General features: G+C 43.7%; 1 protein-coding gene across 1 annotated transcript in view; it reads right to left on the reverse strand.

Annotated features, from left to right (window-relative positions):
* The window catches only part of cplx4a (complexin 4a), a 100679-nt gene extending 80519 nt beyond the window's left edge, over positions 1–20160 (reverse strand). The window contains exon 1 of the mRNA XM_070862319.1: positions 19994–20160. Coding sequence (XP_070718420.1) covers positions 19994–20160 — 167 coding nt within the window. The remainder of the gene's footprint in view (positions 1–19993) is intronic.
* Positions 20161–20984: the final 824 nt, after the last annotated feature.

A 20984-nucleotide genomic window follows, 5' to 3' on the forward strand; every position in this document is an offset into this window, starting at 1 on the left:
GCCCTGGAGAGGTTACCGCCCCAAACCGGGGCGATAGGGAATTTTGGCCCCTCTGTTTCCTGTACGAGGTCACCTAAATCTCTCTGAACACCAACATTTAATAGTTTCTCATCATTTAAAAAATATTCTTGTTTTCCACTTATCCTACCAAAGTGAATAACCTCCTATTTCAACATAAAAGCAAAATACTGCAGATGCTGGAATCTGAAATAAAAACAGAAAATGCTGGAAATCACAGTGAGTAAGGCAGCATCTGTGGGGAGAAAAACAGAGTTAACGTTCCAGGTCGATGACCCTTCGTCAGAACTGGTGAATGTTCAAAATGAACGGGTTCTTAAGGAGCACTGAAAGGGGGAGGGAGAAGAGAACAAAAGGGAAGGTCTGTGATAGGGTGGAAAACAAGAGAGATTAGAGAGACAAAAGGGATGATGGGCCGACTTGAGACGGTAATGGCAGAAGTTAGAAAAAGGTTAGTCTAGATAGGGTGCGAATGGCAGAATAATTACCAGCTGGCATGGGAGACAGAGATTTAAAAAAATTACATAAGATCGGTGGGGGGTTAAAAAAAAGGTTGTACCAGACGACGGGCCAATGCTGCTTGGCAGAAGCTGGATGGCAAAGATTCGGTGGAACTGGGAAGATGTCAGAGCACGATCTTCAGTGGACGATTCTTTCTCTGCTCAAGTGCTGAGCAAGTTCCCATCCCTATTATTTGAACCAGGCATCGGCAACTTCACAGGTGCCAAAGTGCAGATCCACTTGGTCCCCAAGGCACGTCCTGTTCATCACAAGGCTCGAGCGGTCCCTTACATAATGAGGGAGAAAGTGGAGATCAAATTGGACAGACTTCAACGCGAGGGACTCATATCACCAGTCGAATTCAACGAGTGGGCCAGCCCGATTGTTCCGGTATTAAGAGCAATGGTACGGTCAGAATCTGCGGCGACTACAAGATAACGATCAACCGAGTTTCATTACAGGACCAGTACCTGCTACCCAAAGCCAATGATCTCTATGCCACATTAGCAGGGGGAAAGGCATTCACCAAGCTGGATCTAACCTCCGCTTACATGACCCAGGAGCTGGCTGAGTCGTCGAAAAAATTAAAGTGCATTAACACACACAAGGGACTGTTTTTGTATCACAGGTGCCCGTTCAGGATCCGCTCGGCTGCAGCCATCTTCCAAAGGAACATGGAGAGTCTGTTGAAATCGGTTCCACACACCGTTGTATTTCAGGATGACATCCGAATCACTGGTCGCGACATCACCGAACACTTGCACAACCTGCAAGAGGTTTTAAGTCGACTAAACAGAGTTGAACTCCGTTTGAAACAATTCAAGTATGTCTTCCTGGCGCCAGAGGTAGAATTCCTGGGGAGGAAGATTGCGGCAGATGGCATGGACTCGAAGGCAGAAGCCATCAAGAATGCACCCAGACCACGAAATGTAACGGAGCTGCGTTCATTCCTGGGACTCCTCAACTATTTCGGTAACTTTCTTCCAGAGTTGAGCACCTTGCTCGAACAATTGCACAAGTTGCTCCGCAAGGGAGATGACTGGGTTTGGGGTCAAAATCAAGAGGCCGCCTTCAAAAAGGCCAGAAAAAAGTTGCTTGTATTGTATGACCCAAGCAAACGTCTACTTTTAGCATGTGACGCGTTGTCGTACGGTGTCGGGTGTGTTTTACAGCAAGCAAACTCCAACCGATTTCATGTGCGTCTAGAAGTCTATCCAAGTCCGAAAGAGCCTATGGTCGAGAAGGAAGCTTTGGCCTGTGTCTATGGGGTAAAAAAAATGCACCAGTATTTGTTCGGACTCAGGTTCGAGTTAGAAACCGACCACAAGCCCCTAATCTCACAGTTTTCGGAAAGCAAAGGCATAAACACCAATGTTTCAACGCAAATCCAAAGATGGGCACTAACACCGTTGGCTTACGATTATATGATCCACCACAGGTCAAGCACTGAGAACTGCGCCGATGCCCTCAGCCGGCTACCATTGCCCACCATCGGAGTGGGAATGACGCAGCCCACAGACCTGTGCCTGGTTATGGACGTCTTTGAAAGCAAAGGGTCACCCGTAACGGCCCGCCAGATCAGGACCTAGACCAACCAGGACCCCATGTTATCTCTTGTAAAAAGTTGCATCCTCAATGGGGGCTGGTCAGCGGTGCCAAGAGAAATGCGAGACGAGATAAAGCCGTTTCACCGTCGTAAAGATGAAATGTCCATCTAATCGGATTGCCTCTTATGGGGCAACCACGTCGTCCTGCCAAAAAAAAGCAGGGCAACCTTCATAAGCGACCTACACAGTGCCCACCCAGTCATGGTCATGATGAAGGCTATCACCAGGTCCCACGTCTGATGGCCTGGCATTGACTCGGACTTGGAGTCGTGCGTGCGCCAGTGTAACACTTGTTCACAATTGAGCAATGCCCCCAGGGAGGCTCCATTTAGTCTGTGGTCCTGGCCCTCAAAATCATGGTCCAGGATCCATGTAGATTATGCGCGCCCCTTTCTAGGAAAAATGTTCTTCATTGTAGTGGACTCCTACTCTAAGTGGATCGACAGTGCAATAATAGCATCCAGCACTTCCACCGCCACCATTGAAAGCCTCAGGGCCATGTTCGCCACCCATGGCTTGCCCAACATTCTGGTTCGCGACAATGGTCGGTGTTTCACCAGTTCGGAATTCAATGAATTCATGACTCGTAATGGCATCAAGCATGTCGGGTCTGCCCCGTTCAAGCCCGCATCCAATGGCCAAGCGGAGCGGGCAGTCCAAACCATAAAGCAGAGCTTGAAATGCGTCACGGAAGGCTCCTTACAAACCCGCCTATCCCGAGTGCTAATCAATTACAGGACACGACCCCACTCGCTTACCGGGGTCCCCCCTGCGGAGTTACTGATGAAACATGCACTCAAAACCAAGCTCTCCTTCATCCACCCTAACCTCAACGATCAGGTGGAAACCAGGCGTTATCGGCAAAACATGTACCATGATCACGTGGCTGTATCACGTGATATCAATGTAAACGACCCGGTATTTGTGCTGAATCATGGTCATGGCCCCAAATAGGTCGCTGGCATTGTTTTAGCCAAGGAGGGGAAGAGAGTGTTTTTTGTCAAACTGCTTAATGGACAAACGTGCAGAAAGCATTTAGACCAGACCAAATTGCGATTTACAGGTAACCAGGAACTACCGGGAGAGGACCTTGCCTTCAGCGATCCACCTACACACACCCAATCGACAACAGACCTAACTGCTAACCATGAGGTTGATCCCACCATCTCCAACAGTCCAGTCGGACCAACAGCACTGCAAGACAGCAGTGGCCGGACCAACTCACCCATGCCAGAAGTGACACTCAGACGATCAACCAGGGAGCGCAGAGTTCCGGATTGCCTCAACCTGTAACTAACTCGCATCAAAGACTTTGAGGGGTGGGGAATGTTGTCATATATGTATACTCTGTACATACTATACTAGAGGGTGCAACTGTGGGAGGCCCAGGCAGCAGCTGTATAAAAGGCTAGTCACCACATTGCTGCCTCACTCTGGGTTACAATAAAGAGACTAAGGTGACAGCAGTTCAAGCACTAGGCCTCATGGAGTTATTCTAAGATAAGTAGTAACATATTAGTTGACTTTACTCCGATCCAACAGCATCTTCACTCACTATTGCACTAATGTGATTTTTTTAAAAAATCATTTCCTTTTCCTATAATATCCATCTTTACTGCATTTCTGAGTGAAACACTCATATTTGTGTTAAATTACTGGTGGTTCTATGTAGTGGACCCACACCCACCAGAAACTCGGTTCATGTAACTGAAACCCCTCGACAATCATCAGAAACTTTTAGCCCATCATTCAAGGTTAGCTTCAAGTGCAAGTCCTGAAGATATATTAATCCAATAAGCCACCCAGTGCCTCAATTACTGATCACTAAAGGATAATATTAGAGGAGTAGAGACTGCAGAATATGTCTAGGTAATTTCGTGGGGTAAATTAGAATTGGGATTCTATAGCCATAGGCCCACTCGTGAATTTGGCATATCACATTTAGAGCAAAATCATATTTAATTAAACATAGAAACATAGAAAATAGGTGCAGGAGTAGGCCATTCAATAAGATCATGGGTGATCATTCCCTCAGTACCCCTTTCCTGCTTTCTCTCCATACCCCTTGATCCCCTTAGCCGTAAGGACCATATCTAAGGTATTATCTCTGTTCTCTTGTTACAGTCATACAAGTATGCCAACTCATTCACATATAGTTAATTATAGCACTGAAGTATATAACACTTATAAAGCAAGATATCATCCCTGGAAATCCCTGGTCTTACTGGTGCATTCACACCATAATTGTGGCAGGGTCTGCTGTGGTGGCGGTAAACTAGTCCAGGAGCCGGCATAACTGAATCCCAGCCATGGATTTAAACATCCAGAATAACCTGCTGGGGGCAGGGCCTCCAACTGACCTAAACATAGCCATTGTCGCAACATCAAAAACAACTTGTATTTATAAAAACGCCTTTAATGTAGTAAAGTGTCTCAAGGTGCTTCGCAGGAGCGTTATAAAACAAAATTTGACACCAAGCCACGTAATGAGATATTAGGGCATATGACCAAAAGCTAGGACAAAGAGCGCCTTAAAGGGTGAAAGAGAGGTAGAGAGGTGGAGAGGTTTGGGGAGGGAATTCCAGAACTAAGGACCTTGGCAGCTGAAGTCACGGCACCGATGGTGGAGTGATTAAAATTGGGATGCTCAAGAGGTCAGAATTAGAGGAGCGCAGATATTTCGGAGGATTGTGGGGCTAGAGGAGATTAGAGAGATAGGGAAGGGTGCACGGGACTTGGTGCAAGTTAGGACACAGGCAGCCGAGTTTTGGATGACCTCAAGTTTTCGCAGGGTAGAACATGAGAGGCCAGCCAGGAGTGCGTTGGAACAGTTAAGTCTAGAGGTAACAAAGGCATGGATGAGGGTGTCAGCAGTGGATGAGCTGAGGTGGGGCGGAGGTGGAAATAGATAGTCTTAGTGATGGAGCGGATATGTGTCAGATGCTCATCTTAGGGGTTAAATAGGTCACCAAAGTTGTGAACAGTCTGGTTCAGCCTCAGACGGTTGACAGGGAGCGGGATGGAGTCGGTGGCTAGGGAACGGACTTTGTGGCGGGGACTGAAGACAATGGTTTCGGTCTTCCCAATATTTAGTTGAAGGAAATTTCTGCTCATTCAGTACTAGATGTCGGACAAGCAGTCTGACAATTTAAGACAGCGGAGTGGTCGAGAGAAGTGGTCAGGTAGAGCTGGGTATGGTCAGCCTACATGTGGAAACTGACGCAGTGTTTTCGGATGATGTCGCCGAGGGGCAGCATGTAGATCAGAAATAGAAGGGAGCCAAGGATAGATCCTTGGGGGACACCAGAGGTAACGGTGCTGGAGTGGGAGGAGAAGCCATTGCAGGTGATCCTCCAGCTATGATTAGATAGATAAGGAACCAGGCAAGTCCAGTCCCACCCACTTGGTTGATGATGGAGAGGTGTTGGAGAAGGATAGAGTGGTCAACCATGTCAAAGGCTGCAGATGGGTCGAGAAGGGTGAGGAGGGATAGCTTACCTTTGTCGCAGTCACATAGGATATAATTTGTGACTTTGACAAGAGTCGTTTTGGTACTGTGGCATAGGTGGAAACCATAGACATTGGGCAGGGCCTGTTTGAGGATTTCAAATCTCAGAGATCCCATGCCCTGGTCTTCAGTGGGACCTGGCATGACCAGACGTACTTTCCTGACAATCAATGGCTGTGGTGCCAGACTGGAATTGTTGTCTTGACACCCAAAGAGATGCTAATTTTTTATTTCCTTTAAATTTGTTCATTGTGGCGCCCTTACAAAGGCCTAGAATGAAATTTTCCTCTAAAAAAATGGGTGGGTTTGGAGCATGGGTGCAGCTAAAATATTAAATATTGGATATCTGACCTGATCCCATCTCCAGCCCGCCAGAGGCGGGACAGGGACGGGCAGCCAGCCCGCTGCCAGGGGGCGTTACCTTAATTTAAATATAGTAATGAGGCTTGAAGCCTTCTTTTTTATCTCCATTTTGTGTTTAACTGCCTATGGACATGAAACCTGGCAGTTAAACCGAGGTGCGGACTGCTGCATCCAAGAGGTATACCTACCTCAAGCATCCAGGGGCCTGACCTAACCCATCCCCCACGATCGGAGATTTCCTCAGGCCTCCAATCCCCATGATGTGGCCTTGCCTCTCTCTTCCCGCCACCAACCTCACAGATGATGGTGAGGCCAGCCACAATCCACCGATGGCTGGCCCCAATCCTCTCTTCTCTCCCCGCTCCCCATCGATGTTCCGACCGACTGCAGGTGGGAATCCCAGGCCTCACATGCAAATCAGGCGCTGCCATTAAAGTCGGCAGGGACTGCAGGAAACCTGGCCTCCTGGGTTTCGCAACTGCCTCAGAGGGCCTCTGTCCACAATCCACCTCAAAATTCCGACATTAATATCTGTGGTGGGTGTTCTTGATGCACCCCTAGTAGCACAGGTTTCCTCTATTTGTATTGAAATAAAGAGACCTTCCCCTGACCCCATGAACATTTAAGGAGTCAGTGGCGATGTCTTGTGTAGGTGCACCCCAGTACTTAAAAGGGATTATCTCCATTGGTGTTAGCCATGGCTCAGTGATAGCACTCTCGCGGCTGAATCAGAAGGTTTAGGACCCATTCCAGAGACTTGAGCAGAAAATCTAGGCCGAAACTTCAGTACACTACTGAGGAGTGCTGCACCATCAGAGCTGCCATCTGTCATCTACCCTATAAAGTGGGTGTAAAATATGTCCGATATTTATGACTGTGGTTATTTGCACCACAAATGGATTGGACCAGATTTCTGATTGGTCCCCTTGGAAGACAAGACACACCCAACAGTTTTTCTGGTATGTGTAATTTGATCCTGCCTGCTGGAGAGTAGTTCAAAGTCTCTGGAATGTGTAATTTGGTCCAATCATTGTCACAGGCAGGCTGCTCCAGTGCAGCCATGACAGTGGCATCTACTTGTTAATATGGTCATCAAGAAAAGCAAGCTTACTCTCACTTGTATACATACGGCCTGCCCTGTCGACCCCCTCCCAATCGAACATAAAATGTTGCAAATGCTCAGCAAGTCAGGCAGCATTTGTGGAGACAGAAGCAGAGTTAACATTTCAGGTCGATGACCTTTCATCAGAACGTGAATCGTTAACCCTGTTTCTCTTTCTGTAAATGCAGCCTGATTTGCTGAGTGAAGTCCACAGCAGTGACTATTTTACATAATTTGAGCTGCAAGGTTGATTTAGTGAGGTACATTTCATTCAACGAGAATTGGCAAGGGTGATGTCATTGCAAGTTACATCATTAGCAGAACTGTAGATTTTTAGTATGCGCTGAGAATTACATCATCGAGTGGCTGGGCTAATGCACAGGGTTACATCTTGGGCTAGACTTTCCACTTGTGATCGCTGGGCTAGTGCCCATATATTGCTCAAAAAGGCAGGCTATCGTCCATTTTGCCTCAAAAGTGGAATGTTGGGCCAGAACATCGCCAGAAAATTGCTGGCCCAACTTTCGGCTCACATCGCTGAGATGATCACTGAGGTGATTGCCCACACATCCCCCAGCACAACTTTCAGCACATTGCCCACACATCACTGGGCTAATCGCTCGCCCAGAACATTGCTGGAGAAAAGCTGCTTTTACCTGGCCTTCCTCACAGAACAGTGGCACTACGGACACCATTTTGAATGTCGGAGGAAATCTGCATAAACAAGGGGCTTATAATTTGTGAATTATTTAAGGGTCTTTTACTGATAGATCCACTCACATTTATGCATATATTTATATTTTTATTTATTTTAGTAGAAAGGGCATTTATATCAACAGTGATAGTGATAATAGTGATATAGTGATGGGGCCTGTAGCTTCTCTACCATTACTTGTAAATGCTCAAATGCTGGCATCTAAGGTTGAGTTAAGTGAAGGGTTTAGTGAAGGGGCAATCAAAGAGGTGGCAGACTAATGCGGATGCGGAGGAGAACGTACAGCCAATGAACTTACAGGGAAAAGCAATCTTACCTCAACTTGTCTGATAACACATGCCTTAGGAGGCTGAGCTTCTGAAAGGAGGTCATCGATGAGATATGCCAGCTCATCAAGGGGGATCTGCAGCCTACCAGCACCATCAGGACCGCACTGCCCGTTGAGGTAAAGGTTAATGCGGCACTACCCTTCTATGCATTTGGTTCCTTTCAGGATTCAGCTGGCGACATCTGTGGTATCTCTCAGTACGCCACACACTGCTCCATTCAACAGATGATTGAAGCCCGTTACGCTCGCAGTATGGACTTTATAAGCTTCCCTATGACCAGGGAGTCACAGACTGGGAGGGCTTTGGGTTTCTCAAGAATAGCAAACTTCCCCAAGGAGCAGGGAACAATAGACTGCATACACATCGCCATGAAAGCACCTTTACAGAACACCGAGGTGTTTCGTAACCAAAAGGGATTCCACTCCCTGAATGTGCAGCTCGTTGTCGACCACAACCAAATTATCATGGCAGTTAATGCTAAATCTCCAGGCAGCATCCATGATTCGCACATCTTGCGTGAGAACGCTGTCTCTGACCTGTTTGGCAGTCAGCCTCAAGGAGCGGGAGGATCAAGGCCCAGATAAACGGGCGCGAGAGGCGGGAGAAGCACTAAGGAGCGAAAGGATCAAGGCCCAGATAAAAAGGCACGGAGAATCGGGAGGAGCCAGCTGCTACAGGTACAAAAAGTAAACCAAATCAAAATCGAAAATGAAATGTGACGTCACAGCCAAGCAGGAAGTGATTGGCTGGTGGATTGGTGAGTATTTTTCTTTTCTGTAGGAAACCTTTGGCATTGTTGTAAGTAGGAACTGCAAGTAAATATATGTGATCTTTATTATCTAAGGAGAGCCAGTTAATTAAATCGGCTGTTTGCTAAGTAGCAGCTGGGTGTGCTGAGCGAAGGTTTAGAGTTTAGTTCTACTTGAGAGTTGCAAGTGTAACTAGAGGGATGGCAGGGCAGCTCAGTCCCATGGATTGCGCATCCTGTGGCATGTGGGAAATGCTGGATGCTTCGCGCAGCTGGGGTGACCATGTGTGCAGGAGGTGTCTCCAGGTGCACCAACTTGAGCTTTGTGTTTTGGAGCTTGAGCGGCAGCTGGAGTCACTACGGTGCATCCGTGCGACTGAGAGCAATGTGGGTAGCATGTTTCTAGAGGTGGTCACCCCACAACTTAAGAGTATGCAGGCAGATAGGGTTTGGGTGACCACTGGATGGAAGAGGAGGACTAGGCAGGTAGTGCAGGAGTCCCTTGAGTCAATCTCGCTCTCCAACCGATACTCTGTTCTGAGTACCGGTGAGGACAATGGTGGCTCTGGGGAGCGCAGCCAGAGCCAAGTCCACCGCACCATGGGTGGCTCAGCTGCACTGGGGGGGGTGGGGGGGGAGGAAAAAGAATGGAAGACCTATAGTGGTAGTGGATTCCATAGTCAGGGTAGCAGACAGGCGTTTCTGCGGCCACAGACGAGACTCTAGGATGGTATGTTGCCTCCCTGGTGCCAGGGTCAAGGATGTCCCTGAGCGGCTGCAGGGCATTCTGGGGCCAGAGGTCGTGGTCCACATTGGTACCAATGACATAGGTAAGAAGAGGGATGATGTCCTGCAGGCAGAGTTTAGTGAGCGAGGAGAGAGATTAAAAAGCAGGACCTCAATAGGTAGTAATCTCCGAATTACTCCCAGTGCCACGGGCTAGCGAGTACAGAAATAGGAGGATAGAGCAGATGAATACATGGCTGGAGAGATGGTGCAGGCGGGAGAGCTTTAGTTTTCTGAGGCATTGGGACCGCTTCTGGGGGAGGTGGGACCTGTACAAGCTGGACGGGTTGCACCTCAACAGAGCTGGGACCAATATCCTCATGGGGAGGTTTGCTAGTGCTGTTGGGGAGGGTTTAAACTAGCTTGGCAGGGGCATGGGAACCTGAAAATAGATTCAGTAGGGAGGGGAGTAAAGCTGGAATTAGAAAGCAAAAATAAAGCAAGTGAGTTTGAAGGAGAGAGGAAACAAGCAGGAAAAAAGGGTAATAAAACAAATTTAAAGGCACTTTGTCTAAATGCACGTAGCATTTGTAACAAAATAGATAAGTTGACGGCACAAATTGAGACAAATGGGTATGATCTGATAGCCATTACAGAGACGTGGTTGCAAGGTGACCAGGACTGGGAAATAAATATTCAGGGGAATTTGACAATCTGGAAGGACAGACAGAAAGGAAAAGGAGGTGAGGTAGCTCTATTGATAAAGGATGGAATCGCTGCAATAGTGAGAAACTATTGGCTCAAATGATCAGGATGTTGAAACAGTTTAGGTGGAGATAAGGAATAATAAGGGGAAAAAGTCACTGGTGGGATTAGTCTATAGGCCCCCTAACAGTAGCAACTCTGTTGGTCGGAGCATAAGCCAGGAAATAGTTCGGGCTTGTAAAAAGGGAACAGCAATAATCATGGGTGATTTTAACCTCCAGATTGATTGGATAAATGAAATTGGTCAGGGTAGCCTTGAGGAGGAGTTCATAGAGTGCATAAGAGACGGGTTCCTTGAGCAATATGTAACGGAACCAACCAGCAACAGGCTATCTTAGATCTGGTCCTGTGTAATGAGACAGGATTAATAAACAATCTCCTAGTAAAGGATCCCCTCGGAATGAGTGATCATAGCATGATTGAATTTCAAATTCAGATGGAGGAGGAGAAAGTTGGATCTCTAACCAGCGTACTAAGATTAAATAAAGGAGACTATGAAGGAATGAGGGCAGAGCTGGGTAAAGTGGACTGGGAAAATAGATTAAAGTGTAGGACGGTTAATAAACAGTGGTGTACATTTAAGGAGATATTTCACAACTCTCAAGGAAAATATATTCCAGTGAGGAAGAAAGGGTGCAAGAGAAAAGATAACTATCCGTGGCTAAAGAAATAAAGGATGGTATCCAATTAAAAACAAGGGCATACAAAGTGACCAAAACTTGTGGGAGTACAGAAGACTGGGAAGCTTTTAAAAGCCAGCAAAGAATGACTAAAAAAATGATTAAGAAAGGGAAAATAGACTATGAAAGTAAACTAGCACGAAATACAAAAACAGATAGCAAAAGTTTCCACAGGTATATAAAAAGGAAAAGAGTGGCTAAAGTAAATGATCCCTTAGAGGAAGAGCCCGGGGAATTAGTAATGGGGAATATGGAGATGGCAGAAACTCTTGACAAATATTTTGTATCAGTCTTTACGGTAGACGACACTAACAATATTCCAACAGTGGATAGTCAAGAGGCAATAGGGGGAGGAATCACAATCACAATCACTAAGGAGGTGGTACTCAGTAAGATAATGAGACTAAAGGCAGAAAAATCCCCTGGACCTGATGGACCTTGTATCGTAGGGTTTTAAGAGAAGTAGCAGCAGGGATTGTGGATGCAATGGTTGTAATTTACCAAAATTCCCTGGATTCTGGAGAGGTATGAGCAGATTGGAAAACTGCAAAGGTAACGCCCCTATTTAAAAAAGGAGGCAGATAAAAAGCAGGAAACTATAGACCAGTTAGCCTAACATCTGTAGTTGTGAAAATGTTGGAATCCATTATTAAAGAAGCAGTAGCAGGACATTTGGAAAAACAAAATTCGGTCAGACAGAATCAGCACGGATTTATGACGGGGATGTCATGTTTGACAAATTTTCTGGAATTCTTTGAGGATGTAACAAACAGGGTGGATAAAGGGGAACCAGTGGATGTTGGGTATTTGGATTTGACAAGGTGCCACAAAAAAGGTTACTGTACAAGATAAAAGTTCACGGAATTGGGGGAATATATTAGCATGGATAGAGGATTGGCTAACTAACAGAAAACAGAGAGTTGGGATAAATGGTTCATTCTCTGGTTGGCAATCAGTAACTAGTGGGGTGCTGCAGGGATCAGTGCTGGGACCCCAACTATTTACAATTTATATTAATGACTTAGAAGAAGGGACTGTGTGTAACGTAGCCAAGTTTGCTGATGATACAAAGATGGGAGGAAAAGCAATGTGTGAGGAGCACACAAAAAATATGCAAAAGAACATAGACAGGCTAAGTGAGTGGGCAAAATTTTTGGCAGATGGAGTATAATGTTGGAAAGTGTGAGGTCATGCACTTTGGCAGAAAAAAATCAAAGAGCAAGTTATTAAATGGAGAAAGATTGCAAAGTGCTGCAGTACAGCGGGACCTGGGGGTACTTGTGCATGAAACACAAAAGGATAGTATGCAGGTACAGCACGTGATTGGGAAGGCCAATGGAATCTTGGCCTTTATTGCAAAGGCGATGGAGTATAAAAGCAGGGAAGTCTTGCTACAGCTATACAAGGTTTTGGTGAGGCCACACCTGGAATACTGCATGCAGTTTTGGTTTCCATATTTACAAAAGGATATACTTGCTTTGGAGGTAGTTCAGAGAAGGTTCACTCAGTTGATTCCGGAGATGAGGGGGTTGATTTATCAATGAGTAGGTTGGGCCTCTACTCATTGGAATTCAGAAGAATGAGAGGTGATCTTATCGAAACGTATAAGATTATGAGAGGGCTTGACAAGGTGGATGCAGAGAGGATGTTTTCACTGATGGGGGAGACTAGAACTAGAAGGCATGATCTTAGAATAAGGGGCGCCCATTTAAAACAGAGATGAGGAGAAATTTCTTCTCTGAGGGTTGTAAATCTGTGGAATTCGCTGCCTCAGAGAGCTGTGGAAGCTGGGACGTTGAATAAATTTAAGACAGAAATCGACAGTTTCTTAAACGATAAGGGGATAAGGGTTTATGGGGAGCGGGCAGGGAAATGGAGCTGAGTCCATGATCAGATCAGCCATGATCTTATTGAATGCAAGGGCAGGTACAGCAGGACCGGCGAGGTCAGGACGAAGGAGTGGTGAGAGAATGTAGAGGGATGTGATCAGGACCCGGGAGAGGCGCGAGTTCGGGGCCAGAAGAGGCGAGGGCCCAGGGGCAGCATGGGCGAGCCCACACTGCGATATGTGTGCGCACTAGGCTTGTATAGCAGAACAAGTCTCCAGTCGTCTTGGGTAATCCTTGCCACTGGATCAAGACCTAGCTCTGTCAAGCCTGTGTGGTGGTTGGTGTGCAATGGCCATCACACATTAAAAAATCCACGCACAGGCATCTTCCACCTTTCAAGATGTAGTTCGGGATCTGGAATATTAGGTCCTTCATTGAGACACCTGTGAACTCATCCCTTTTTGACGTTGAAGCAAGTCATCCTCATTTCAAGGGACTGCCTATGATGATGATGATGATGATGAACGGTGGAGCCCGCTCGAGGGGCCGTATGGCCTACTCCTGCTCCTATCTCTTATGTTCTTATGTTAAGGTCATGGTTGGATGTTGGAGTTAAAGGACAAGGCCTTGCCAGCTGGCTCATGACCCCCGTGCGTAATCCCTTGACGGAAGCAGAGAAGCGTTGCAACAAAAGCCACATAGCTACATGCAATATCGTCGAAAAGACAATTGGAGTGCTCAAGCAGCACTTCAGATGCCTGGAGCACTCTGGAGGCAGCCTACAATACCACCCTGACCAGGTCGCTGAGTTTGTTGTGGTGTGCTGCATGTTACATAACCTGGCTATAAAGGAGAGGACAACAATTGCCAGATGGGGCTGCCGGTCCACCTCAGGAAGGATTTGAGGCGGAAGAGACAGACCACGAGGAGGAGAAGGAGGCTGGTGAGGACGTCTGGGAGCAAAATCAGCCTGGCGATGAATCCATGGTCCTACCCCCGGGGAAGACTGGAAAAACCCCATGGGAGTTAAACGGCTGCAACTGAGAACCTGAAGTACCCACATTGTCGCTAATTGCTCCGTGAAATTAAACACTGGGTGAGCGCTGTGGTGATTGATGGGGCAGTGTGTGTAGGCCATGGAATGTTAACTTTATTGGGTACAAAGTGAATAGTGATAGTGTTGTGACTTCCGGGTTTCATCGAGTCCAATTATGTCACTTGCCGCATACACGCTGAGCTTATCGAGAAATCAACTCACTGCCATGGTCAAGAGCGTGATCCAGGTCCATGGGGGAGGAGCGGGAGAACATGGCACGGTGTAAATGGGGGGGGGGGTGATGCTGGAAGAACGTGATCTATACGGCGGTGGGGTAAGAACATGATCTGTCCTCCATCTGGATCATGTTTTCGCTCTCTATACTTCTCCCTACAGACCTGGATCACTTCTTCCCCCATCCCCACTGTTCTCTCCATGCTCTTCTCTCCGCCCCAGTTCCTGACCATCTCTCCACCTGAATTCCTGACCTTCACTCCCCATCTCCAATCGCCTGTCCTCTGTCCACTTCCCCAACCCTCCGATCCTTCGGCTCTCCTCTCCCCCTACCGATCCTCACTCTTCTCCAATCTCCTGTCCTTCTCCACAGAGAGGAATTATCGTCGAGGCCACAGGCCACAGTCCTGCAGCTAGGCGCATGCACAGTTGAAACCTCCAGTATGCACGCATAGCCGAAATGTCAGGTGCACATGTGTGGCTCCAGTGGGGCAGGACAGTGCTTAGGCTCTGCTCCCCATAAAGGTGCGCATGCAAGTAATCACTCAGAATATTTATCCCTCAATCGATATTCCCCTAATTTCTTTTGTGGGTGCGTGGCCCCTTTAAGGGGCTGCGCAGCCCATTCACAGTTTCACACATGTGCAAAATTTAACATTGAAAAAGCCAGTCTCAGACTGTGCAGGACCGGCAGAAAGTTGCACAGCCGCATAGCAGGAATGTTGCTCTCAATCAATATCAGTTTAAAAAAACATCCGCTGCTGTTTCCTGCATTACAACAGTGACTACGCTTCAAAAGTACTTAATTGGCTATAAATCGCTTTGGGATGTCCGAAGGTCATGAAAGGCACTATATAATTGCAAGTCTTTCTTTTCTTGGTGGATTTTTGGGTTAATCTTAAATAATTTTAGTCAATCAGAAACAATGTTTGGTTTCCCAAGAAGATGAAATACACGTGTTTGAAATATTCAAATTGTGGTGGCAGCAGGCTCCTACATGTGTACAGTGCAAGCACATAAGTAATAATTTTTAATATCATTTTTGAAGTAAGATGTCAAATTCTTACTTGAATTTAGAAATAAATTGGGATGACTTTAAATAAAGATATGCACAGTAAAGGTCAACAATGTGAAACATTAGTTTTGTTTCTCTCTCCACAGATGCTGCCTGACCTGCTGAGTATTTCCAGCATTTTCTGTTTTTATTTCAGATTCCCAGCTTCTGTAGTATTTTACTTCTTTTCTGCACATACTATGTTTTCTTTACTAAAATCTGTAAGTAATCTTTATTAAAAACAGAAAGTAATGAATTACATTTTTAAAGTAAGAAGTTCATAGTTTTGTGTCTGCAATGTATTCTCTTGACTATTTGCTCCACTGCTCTGTTTCTGATGGAAATACAGACATCCATCTATATATCAAAAGCAATTCGAGGGTGGTTTTCAAGAACAGACTACAATTATGGATGTGGCAATCTCCAACAGTGGTTGAAAAAACCCCTATTATTATGCTTTATTACATCTGAATGAAAAGCTAAAAGCCAACTGGTTGAAAAGTGTACCAGTTTTGGGTATACACAATTGATGTTAATAGAGGATAATCTAGCACCACATTGCTTATCAATGTTTATCGAAGCACAGTTAGAAAGTAAAGAGAAAGGAAGTTTGACAACAGCCCAATTACAGAATTTTTTTTGAATTCTCAAAATCTAAGGAATTGAATGCTTTGTAGCTCGATGTATCTGAATAATGACAAAAAACTTCAAGCATGCTCTTTTGCCAAGTTAGAGACAGGCTGAAAGACAGTCAACTTTAACCTTTGGTTGTGTTCTTGAATTATCCAATTTACCATTAGTTTGTGTTGACATAAAATATGTTGACTTATTATTATTAATTATATGCAGCCCATGAAGAAATGAAGAACATTATTCAGATCCAGTGAAACAGCTAATGGTAAAGCAATATTGTTGATGTGATACTCTGTGTAGTGAAAAATTATAACCTAAAATTAAATAAGCTACAGTTTGGATTTGAAATATTCAATCAGATTTTGAGTCATGGCAATTTAAATAAACAGATAGTTCAAGCCAATATAATGATTAAATTCTCATATGCCTCCTGCAAATTGTTGGGATATGGATTTTTTTTTAAATCAGGAAACATTAAGGCATCTCTATATCAACTATAAGTGGTCTGTTGAATAATATGATACTTTCAGTAAGACTTATTATAATAAATAATACCCCAGTGCTTGTGTTTGTAGAATTGGTGTGATGTATCATCTACCTACTAAAAAAAAGTGAAATAATACTTTGACATTAGGAGGCCTTCACATATTCTAACCATTGCATTAAAAATGCAGCAGATAACAAATATAAAGTGGCTAAGTCTACTTTCTGTAGTCAGATAATAACTTGTATTTATATAGCACTGTAGAAATATGCAGGCTATGGCAACATAAAATGGAAAAACCCCCGAGAGTAAGGCTAAGGTGCCTTGAACATAAAATGAATTACCAATTGAAATTATGCTTCCTTAGCATCGTCAGTAACTAGAATATACTAATCAGCAGGGTACAGACAAAATGTAATCAAGGAAATGGGACAGATTGTAACTAGAATAGTATAAACCAAGATGGGAAACCCCACCAAGGCAGTGAGAACCTAGGAGCAACACTCGAGAAGCAGGAACCTTAGGCCAGCGGCTCAAAGCAGGACATGAGAGAAATTGGACCTTTAAGAAGGGGCTTGAAAGCAGGACACCAGTGGCAGAGACTGATCACCTCTATTAATGGGTAATATGAGCACAAGTAGTGAGATTTACGTGATATTTTAGACATTGTTTGTACTTTATTTCTACTATGGGAAATCGTTTGAACTTTAATTCTACTTTGGGAAATAAAGTTTGCTTAGCTGAAACATAACGTTTGTCGATGACTTTTTTTCGATACTCGAAGTCCTACCAAATTGTTTCAACTGTACTGACTAAGTACCTACTACGTAAGCTGTCTACGAACCTACAGTGAGTTTTGGGCAACAGGCACCTTTAATGTAGTGAAACGTCCCAAGGTGCTTCACAAGAGTATTATGAGATTTTTTTTAATACATCTAGAGATGGAGAATATAATAGAAAATAGTCTTCATGGATCTTTAACCAACCTAATTGAATTCTGTGAAGAAATAACAGAAATAATAGTCCATGACAATGTAGTGGATGTAATATATATGGACTTTCAGAAGGCCTTCAATAAGGTACCACATGAAAGGCTCATGACAAAGGTCAGGGTGTGGAGAATCAAAGGCCAGATAGCAGAATAGATTGAAAGATGGCTACGGAACATAAAACAGAGGGAAGTTTCCCGAGTGGCAGAAGGTGTGATGTGGTGTCCTACAGGAATCTATGCTGGGACCACTGTTGATCACCATATAATAAATAATTCAGAGTCAGAAATTGGAGATGCGGTTTTGAAATTTGCAGATGATATTAAATGAGTGGTATATCTAATAATGTGGAAGCTAGCACTAAAATACAAAGAGACAAACAGGCTCATAGAGTGGATAGATGAATGGCAAAATGAATTCAATAGATCAAAGTGTGAAGTGATTCATTTTGGTAGGAGGAATATGGAGGCTACTTATTCCTTGGAAGATAAGAAACTAAATGGGGTAGAGGGTAGGGGAATACAAATACATAAATCACCTGTGTGCCTTGGGACCTTTTACTAAGTTTAAAAACGCTATGTAAAGTTTATGGGGCAGAAATTCAGGCCTCCCCGGGTCCGTTCGGAATGTGTACGGACCCGGGAAGGCATTACCAAAGGCGGTTTTCGGTGCGCAATGCACATGCGCCAAAAATCGACTTTTCCAATCCACCACATGCCCACAGCCAGGTATTTACCCATATCTTGCCCAGCGAATGTCCTGAAAACTCTTGCGCCTAGTAAAAGCAGGCACCATAGCCTATTTTTTTTTTACCAGCGTAAGAGTTTTAAAACATACAAAAACAATAATAAAATAAATGTAAAAAATACATTTTAATGTTAAAAACCTTGCCCACTAAGGTAAGTTTATTTTAAACCATAATTAAAAAACTTTTTTTTTTAATCGGAAAAATATCATTTTTCGAAGACATTTATTAACTTTCATTTAAATTAATCTTAAATATATGATGTATTTTTTCTATTTTTTAATTTGTGTTTGGGTGTTGCGGGGGGGGGGGGGGTGTTTCTCAATCATAATACAGTAATGAGAACTCCTACTTAGTGAGTTCCCATTATTATGAATGAGAAAATACTGTACCTGGATTGGCTGCCAGTGCCATGTGATTCCAGCTTCAGCATATGGACGACCCGAACATGCACGCACTCCAATGCGCAGGGAGAGGAGGCCTCAGGACCGGGATCGCTGGTGAGTACAGCAGGAAAAGGTATGTGTTCATCTTTTTTTACCATTTTCTGTCGAGTGCCCACGGGAAGCAGAGGACTGGGATTTCAGGGCCATTGTTGTTGAGAATTGAGAGGATGCTACTATCAAGAAAGATTGAGCAGGCTGGGACTTTTTTCTCTGGAAAAGTGAAGACTAAGAGGAGACCTGATAAATGTTTTTAAAATAATGTAGGAGTTGATTAGGTTGGACAAGGAGAAACTTTTGCCACTAATGGGTGAGTCCAGAACAAGGGGCCATAAGATAGCCACAAATAGATCAAAAAAGATTTTAAGAGAAATGTATTTACACTGAGAGTGGTGGAATTGTCTACTACATGGAGTGGTTGAAGAAAATGGCTTTGATGCATTTAAGGATAGTCTTGATGCATATATGAAGGAGAAGATAATAGAAGGATATGGGGGCAGGGTATGAAGAGATATTTAGAGTGGGAGCAAGCTTAAACACCAGCATACACCAGTTAGGCCAGATGGCCTGTTGATTCAATATAATTCTACATAATCCAATGTATGGACCCTACCAAATGCAATATTGCATTAATAAACTTGGCAACACAGTGAGGGAACTACAAAAGGTTAATAGTATTATACATGCGTGTGAAGCTTGATAATTTCGTAATACTTGCTCTTTGTTTGTACACAATGTTTGCTTCAGAAGTCCAGGTGAACAAAATGAACACAAGAGGACTTAAGTTCTTTTATGTCTAATAAACCCAGGCATTTTAAACCAGTTTTTAACGCTGAGATAGTACTTTCCTTCTTTCCCCCACCTGCAAAAAATGATATTTCCCTAAACTTTCAAAGCTGTAAAATAAAGAAATAAATGTGCCTACTCAGTTGCTCTTACGGAATATATTTGAATATGTTATGCCTTCAATACCTTTTTAAAAAATGTGATCAACTCTTGTTTTGTAACACAACCAAGCACCACCAACACAAAGGTTTGGCGGGCTAGGGAAACTCGAGCTCAGAAACAAACCTTGCCTGACAGGTACTAGAATATGTTTTCAACCTTTTAGGAATTTATGTTGTTTTGTTGGAGATTTTATACGAGGTTAAATAGAAGTCAGCTAATGTACAGTTGTTCCAAACTGTAAAAACGAATTACTCGCAGAAGTCTATAAAAATGCATAGGAAGAGATTTTTTTAATTGTTTTACATCACCACATACTAATATCAATAATGCTCATTAAATAAGTAATAATCTAGAATTTTGTTTTCCATCAACAATCTAGCAAATAGAAGTGCTAAAATTTAGGTTCAAAACTGCATTGTAAATTATATATTATGTTGCAAAGGCCATTATTTTGTGTGGATTGATGCTGTTTGTTTCTTGGACATGAGTAAAATGCTAATAATTTGTATCATATTTATATTCTTTGTGAAACTTACTTTTCTTCCACCACCTGCTTTTGATATTCTTCATATTCTTCTCTAGTCATGCCTGCCGCAGCTGCAGGGTCTGAAGAACCTCCTTCATCTTTCTTTTCTTCATCTCCACCTCCAAGTCCTAAATTCTTCACCTGCCCACTCACCATCGATTTCAACAAAAAAGACATCCTTCATTAATAAAATAATTAATCAGATATAAAGTTGCTGATAGAAAAAACATACAAAGAAAAATGAACAGAGGACCAGTCAGCCTGGCCGGCTTTTACAAGACAGGGAGCTAGTCAAGTGCCTTCGCGAAAATGGTTGCATTCAGTAATCTGGATTAAACCATTGAACTTTTAAATCTTCCAGAGGCAGATGATTCTGATTGCGCCACACATCATTATTCTCTACTGTCTACTTTTAATAATACTTTAAGCTAACTTTTTCAAAAGGGTTATTTCTGTCATCTCTTATTTGCTTGTACAAAATTTAACAAAAATAAACAAGAACGTGTCACAAGCCAAAGATTTAATTTGGTAAAAGTAATTAAGTGGCTCATTTTAATCAGGTTGACCACACAGCTGCTGTTGAAAAACCAGGGCGCTTTAAAGAGAGATTTATGTAAAAAAAAAATATATAGCATCTTAGGATGATACTAGCTGTATTCAGTTGATCGTCAAAGCTGGATAAGCAATCTGTTTCCGAGAACTATTGTATTTAAAGGAATATATACACCAGCACAGCATAATAGTGCACATTAGTACCAATCGCCATTCTCTGGAAAGTTCCTAACTCAAGCCAATTGGCATCATTCACTCACTACCACAAAGCACAGTGAATGTAATGAGTGTTATAACCATATAACAATCACAAGTATAATAAAAGACCATAAATTTGATTGATCATACTTGTATTCTACTATTTCAATATTTTTCAGGATTGTGTGTGGTTACAAATTCAGAACGCTGTATAGTAGTTGAGGATAATTTTAAAAAGACACTTATGGTAA

The sequence above is a fragment of the Pristiophorus japonicus genome, chromosome 2 (assembly GCF_044704955.1).
Source record: "Pristiophorus japonicus isolate sPriJap1 chromosome 2, sPriJap1.hap1, whole genome shotgun sequence".
NCBI lineage: Eukaryota > Metazoa > Chordata > Chondrichthyes > Pristiophoridae > Pristiophorus > Pristiophorus japonicus.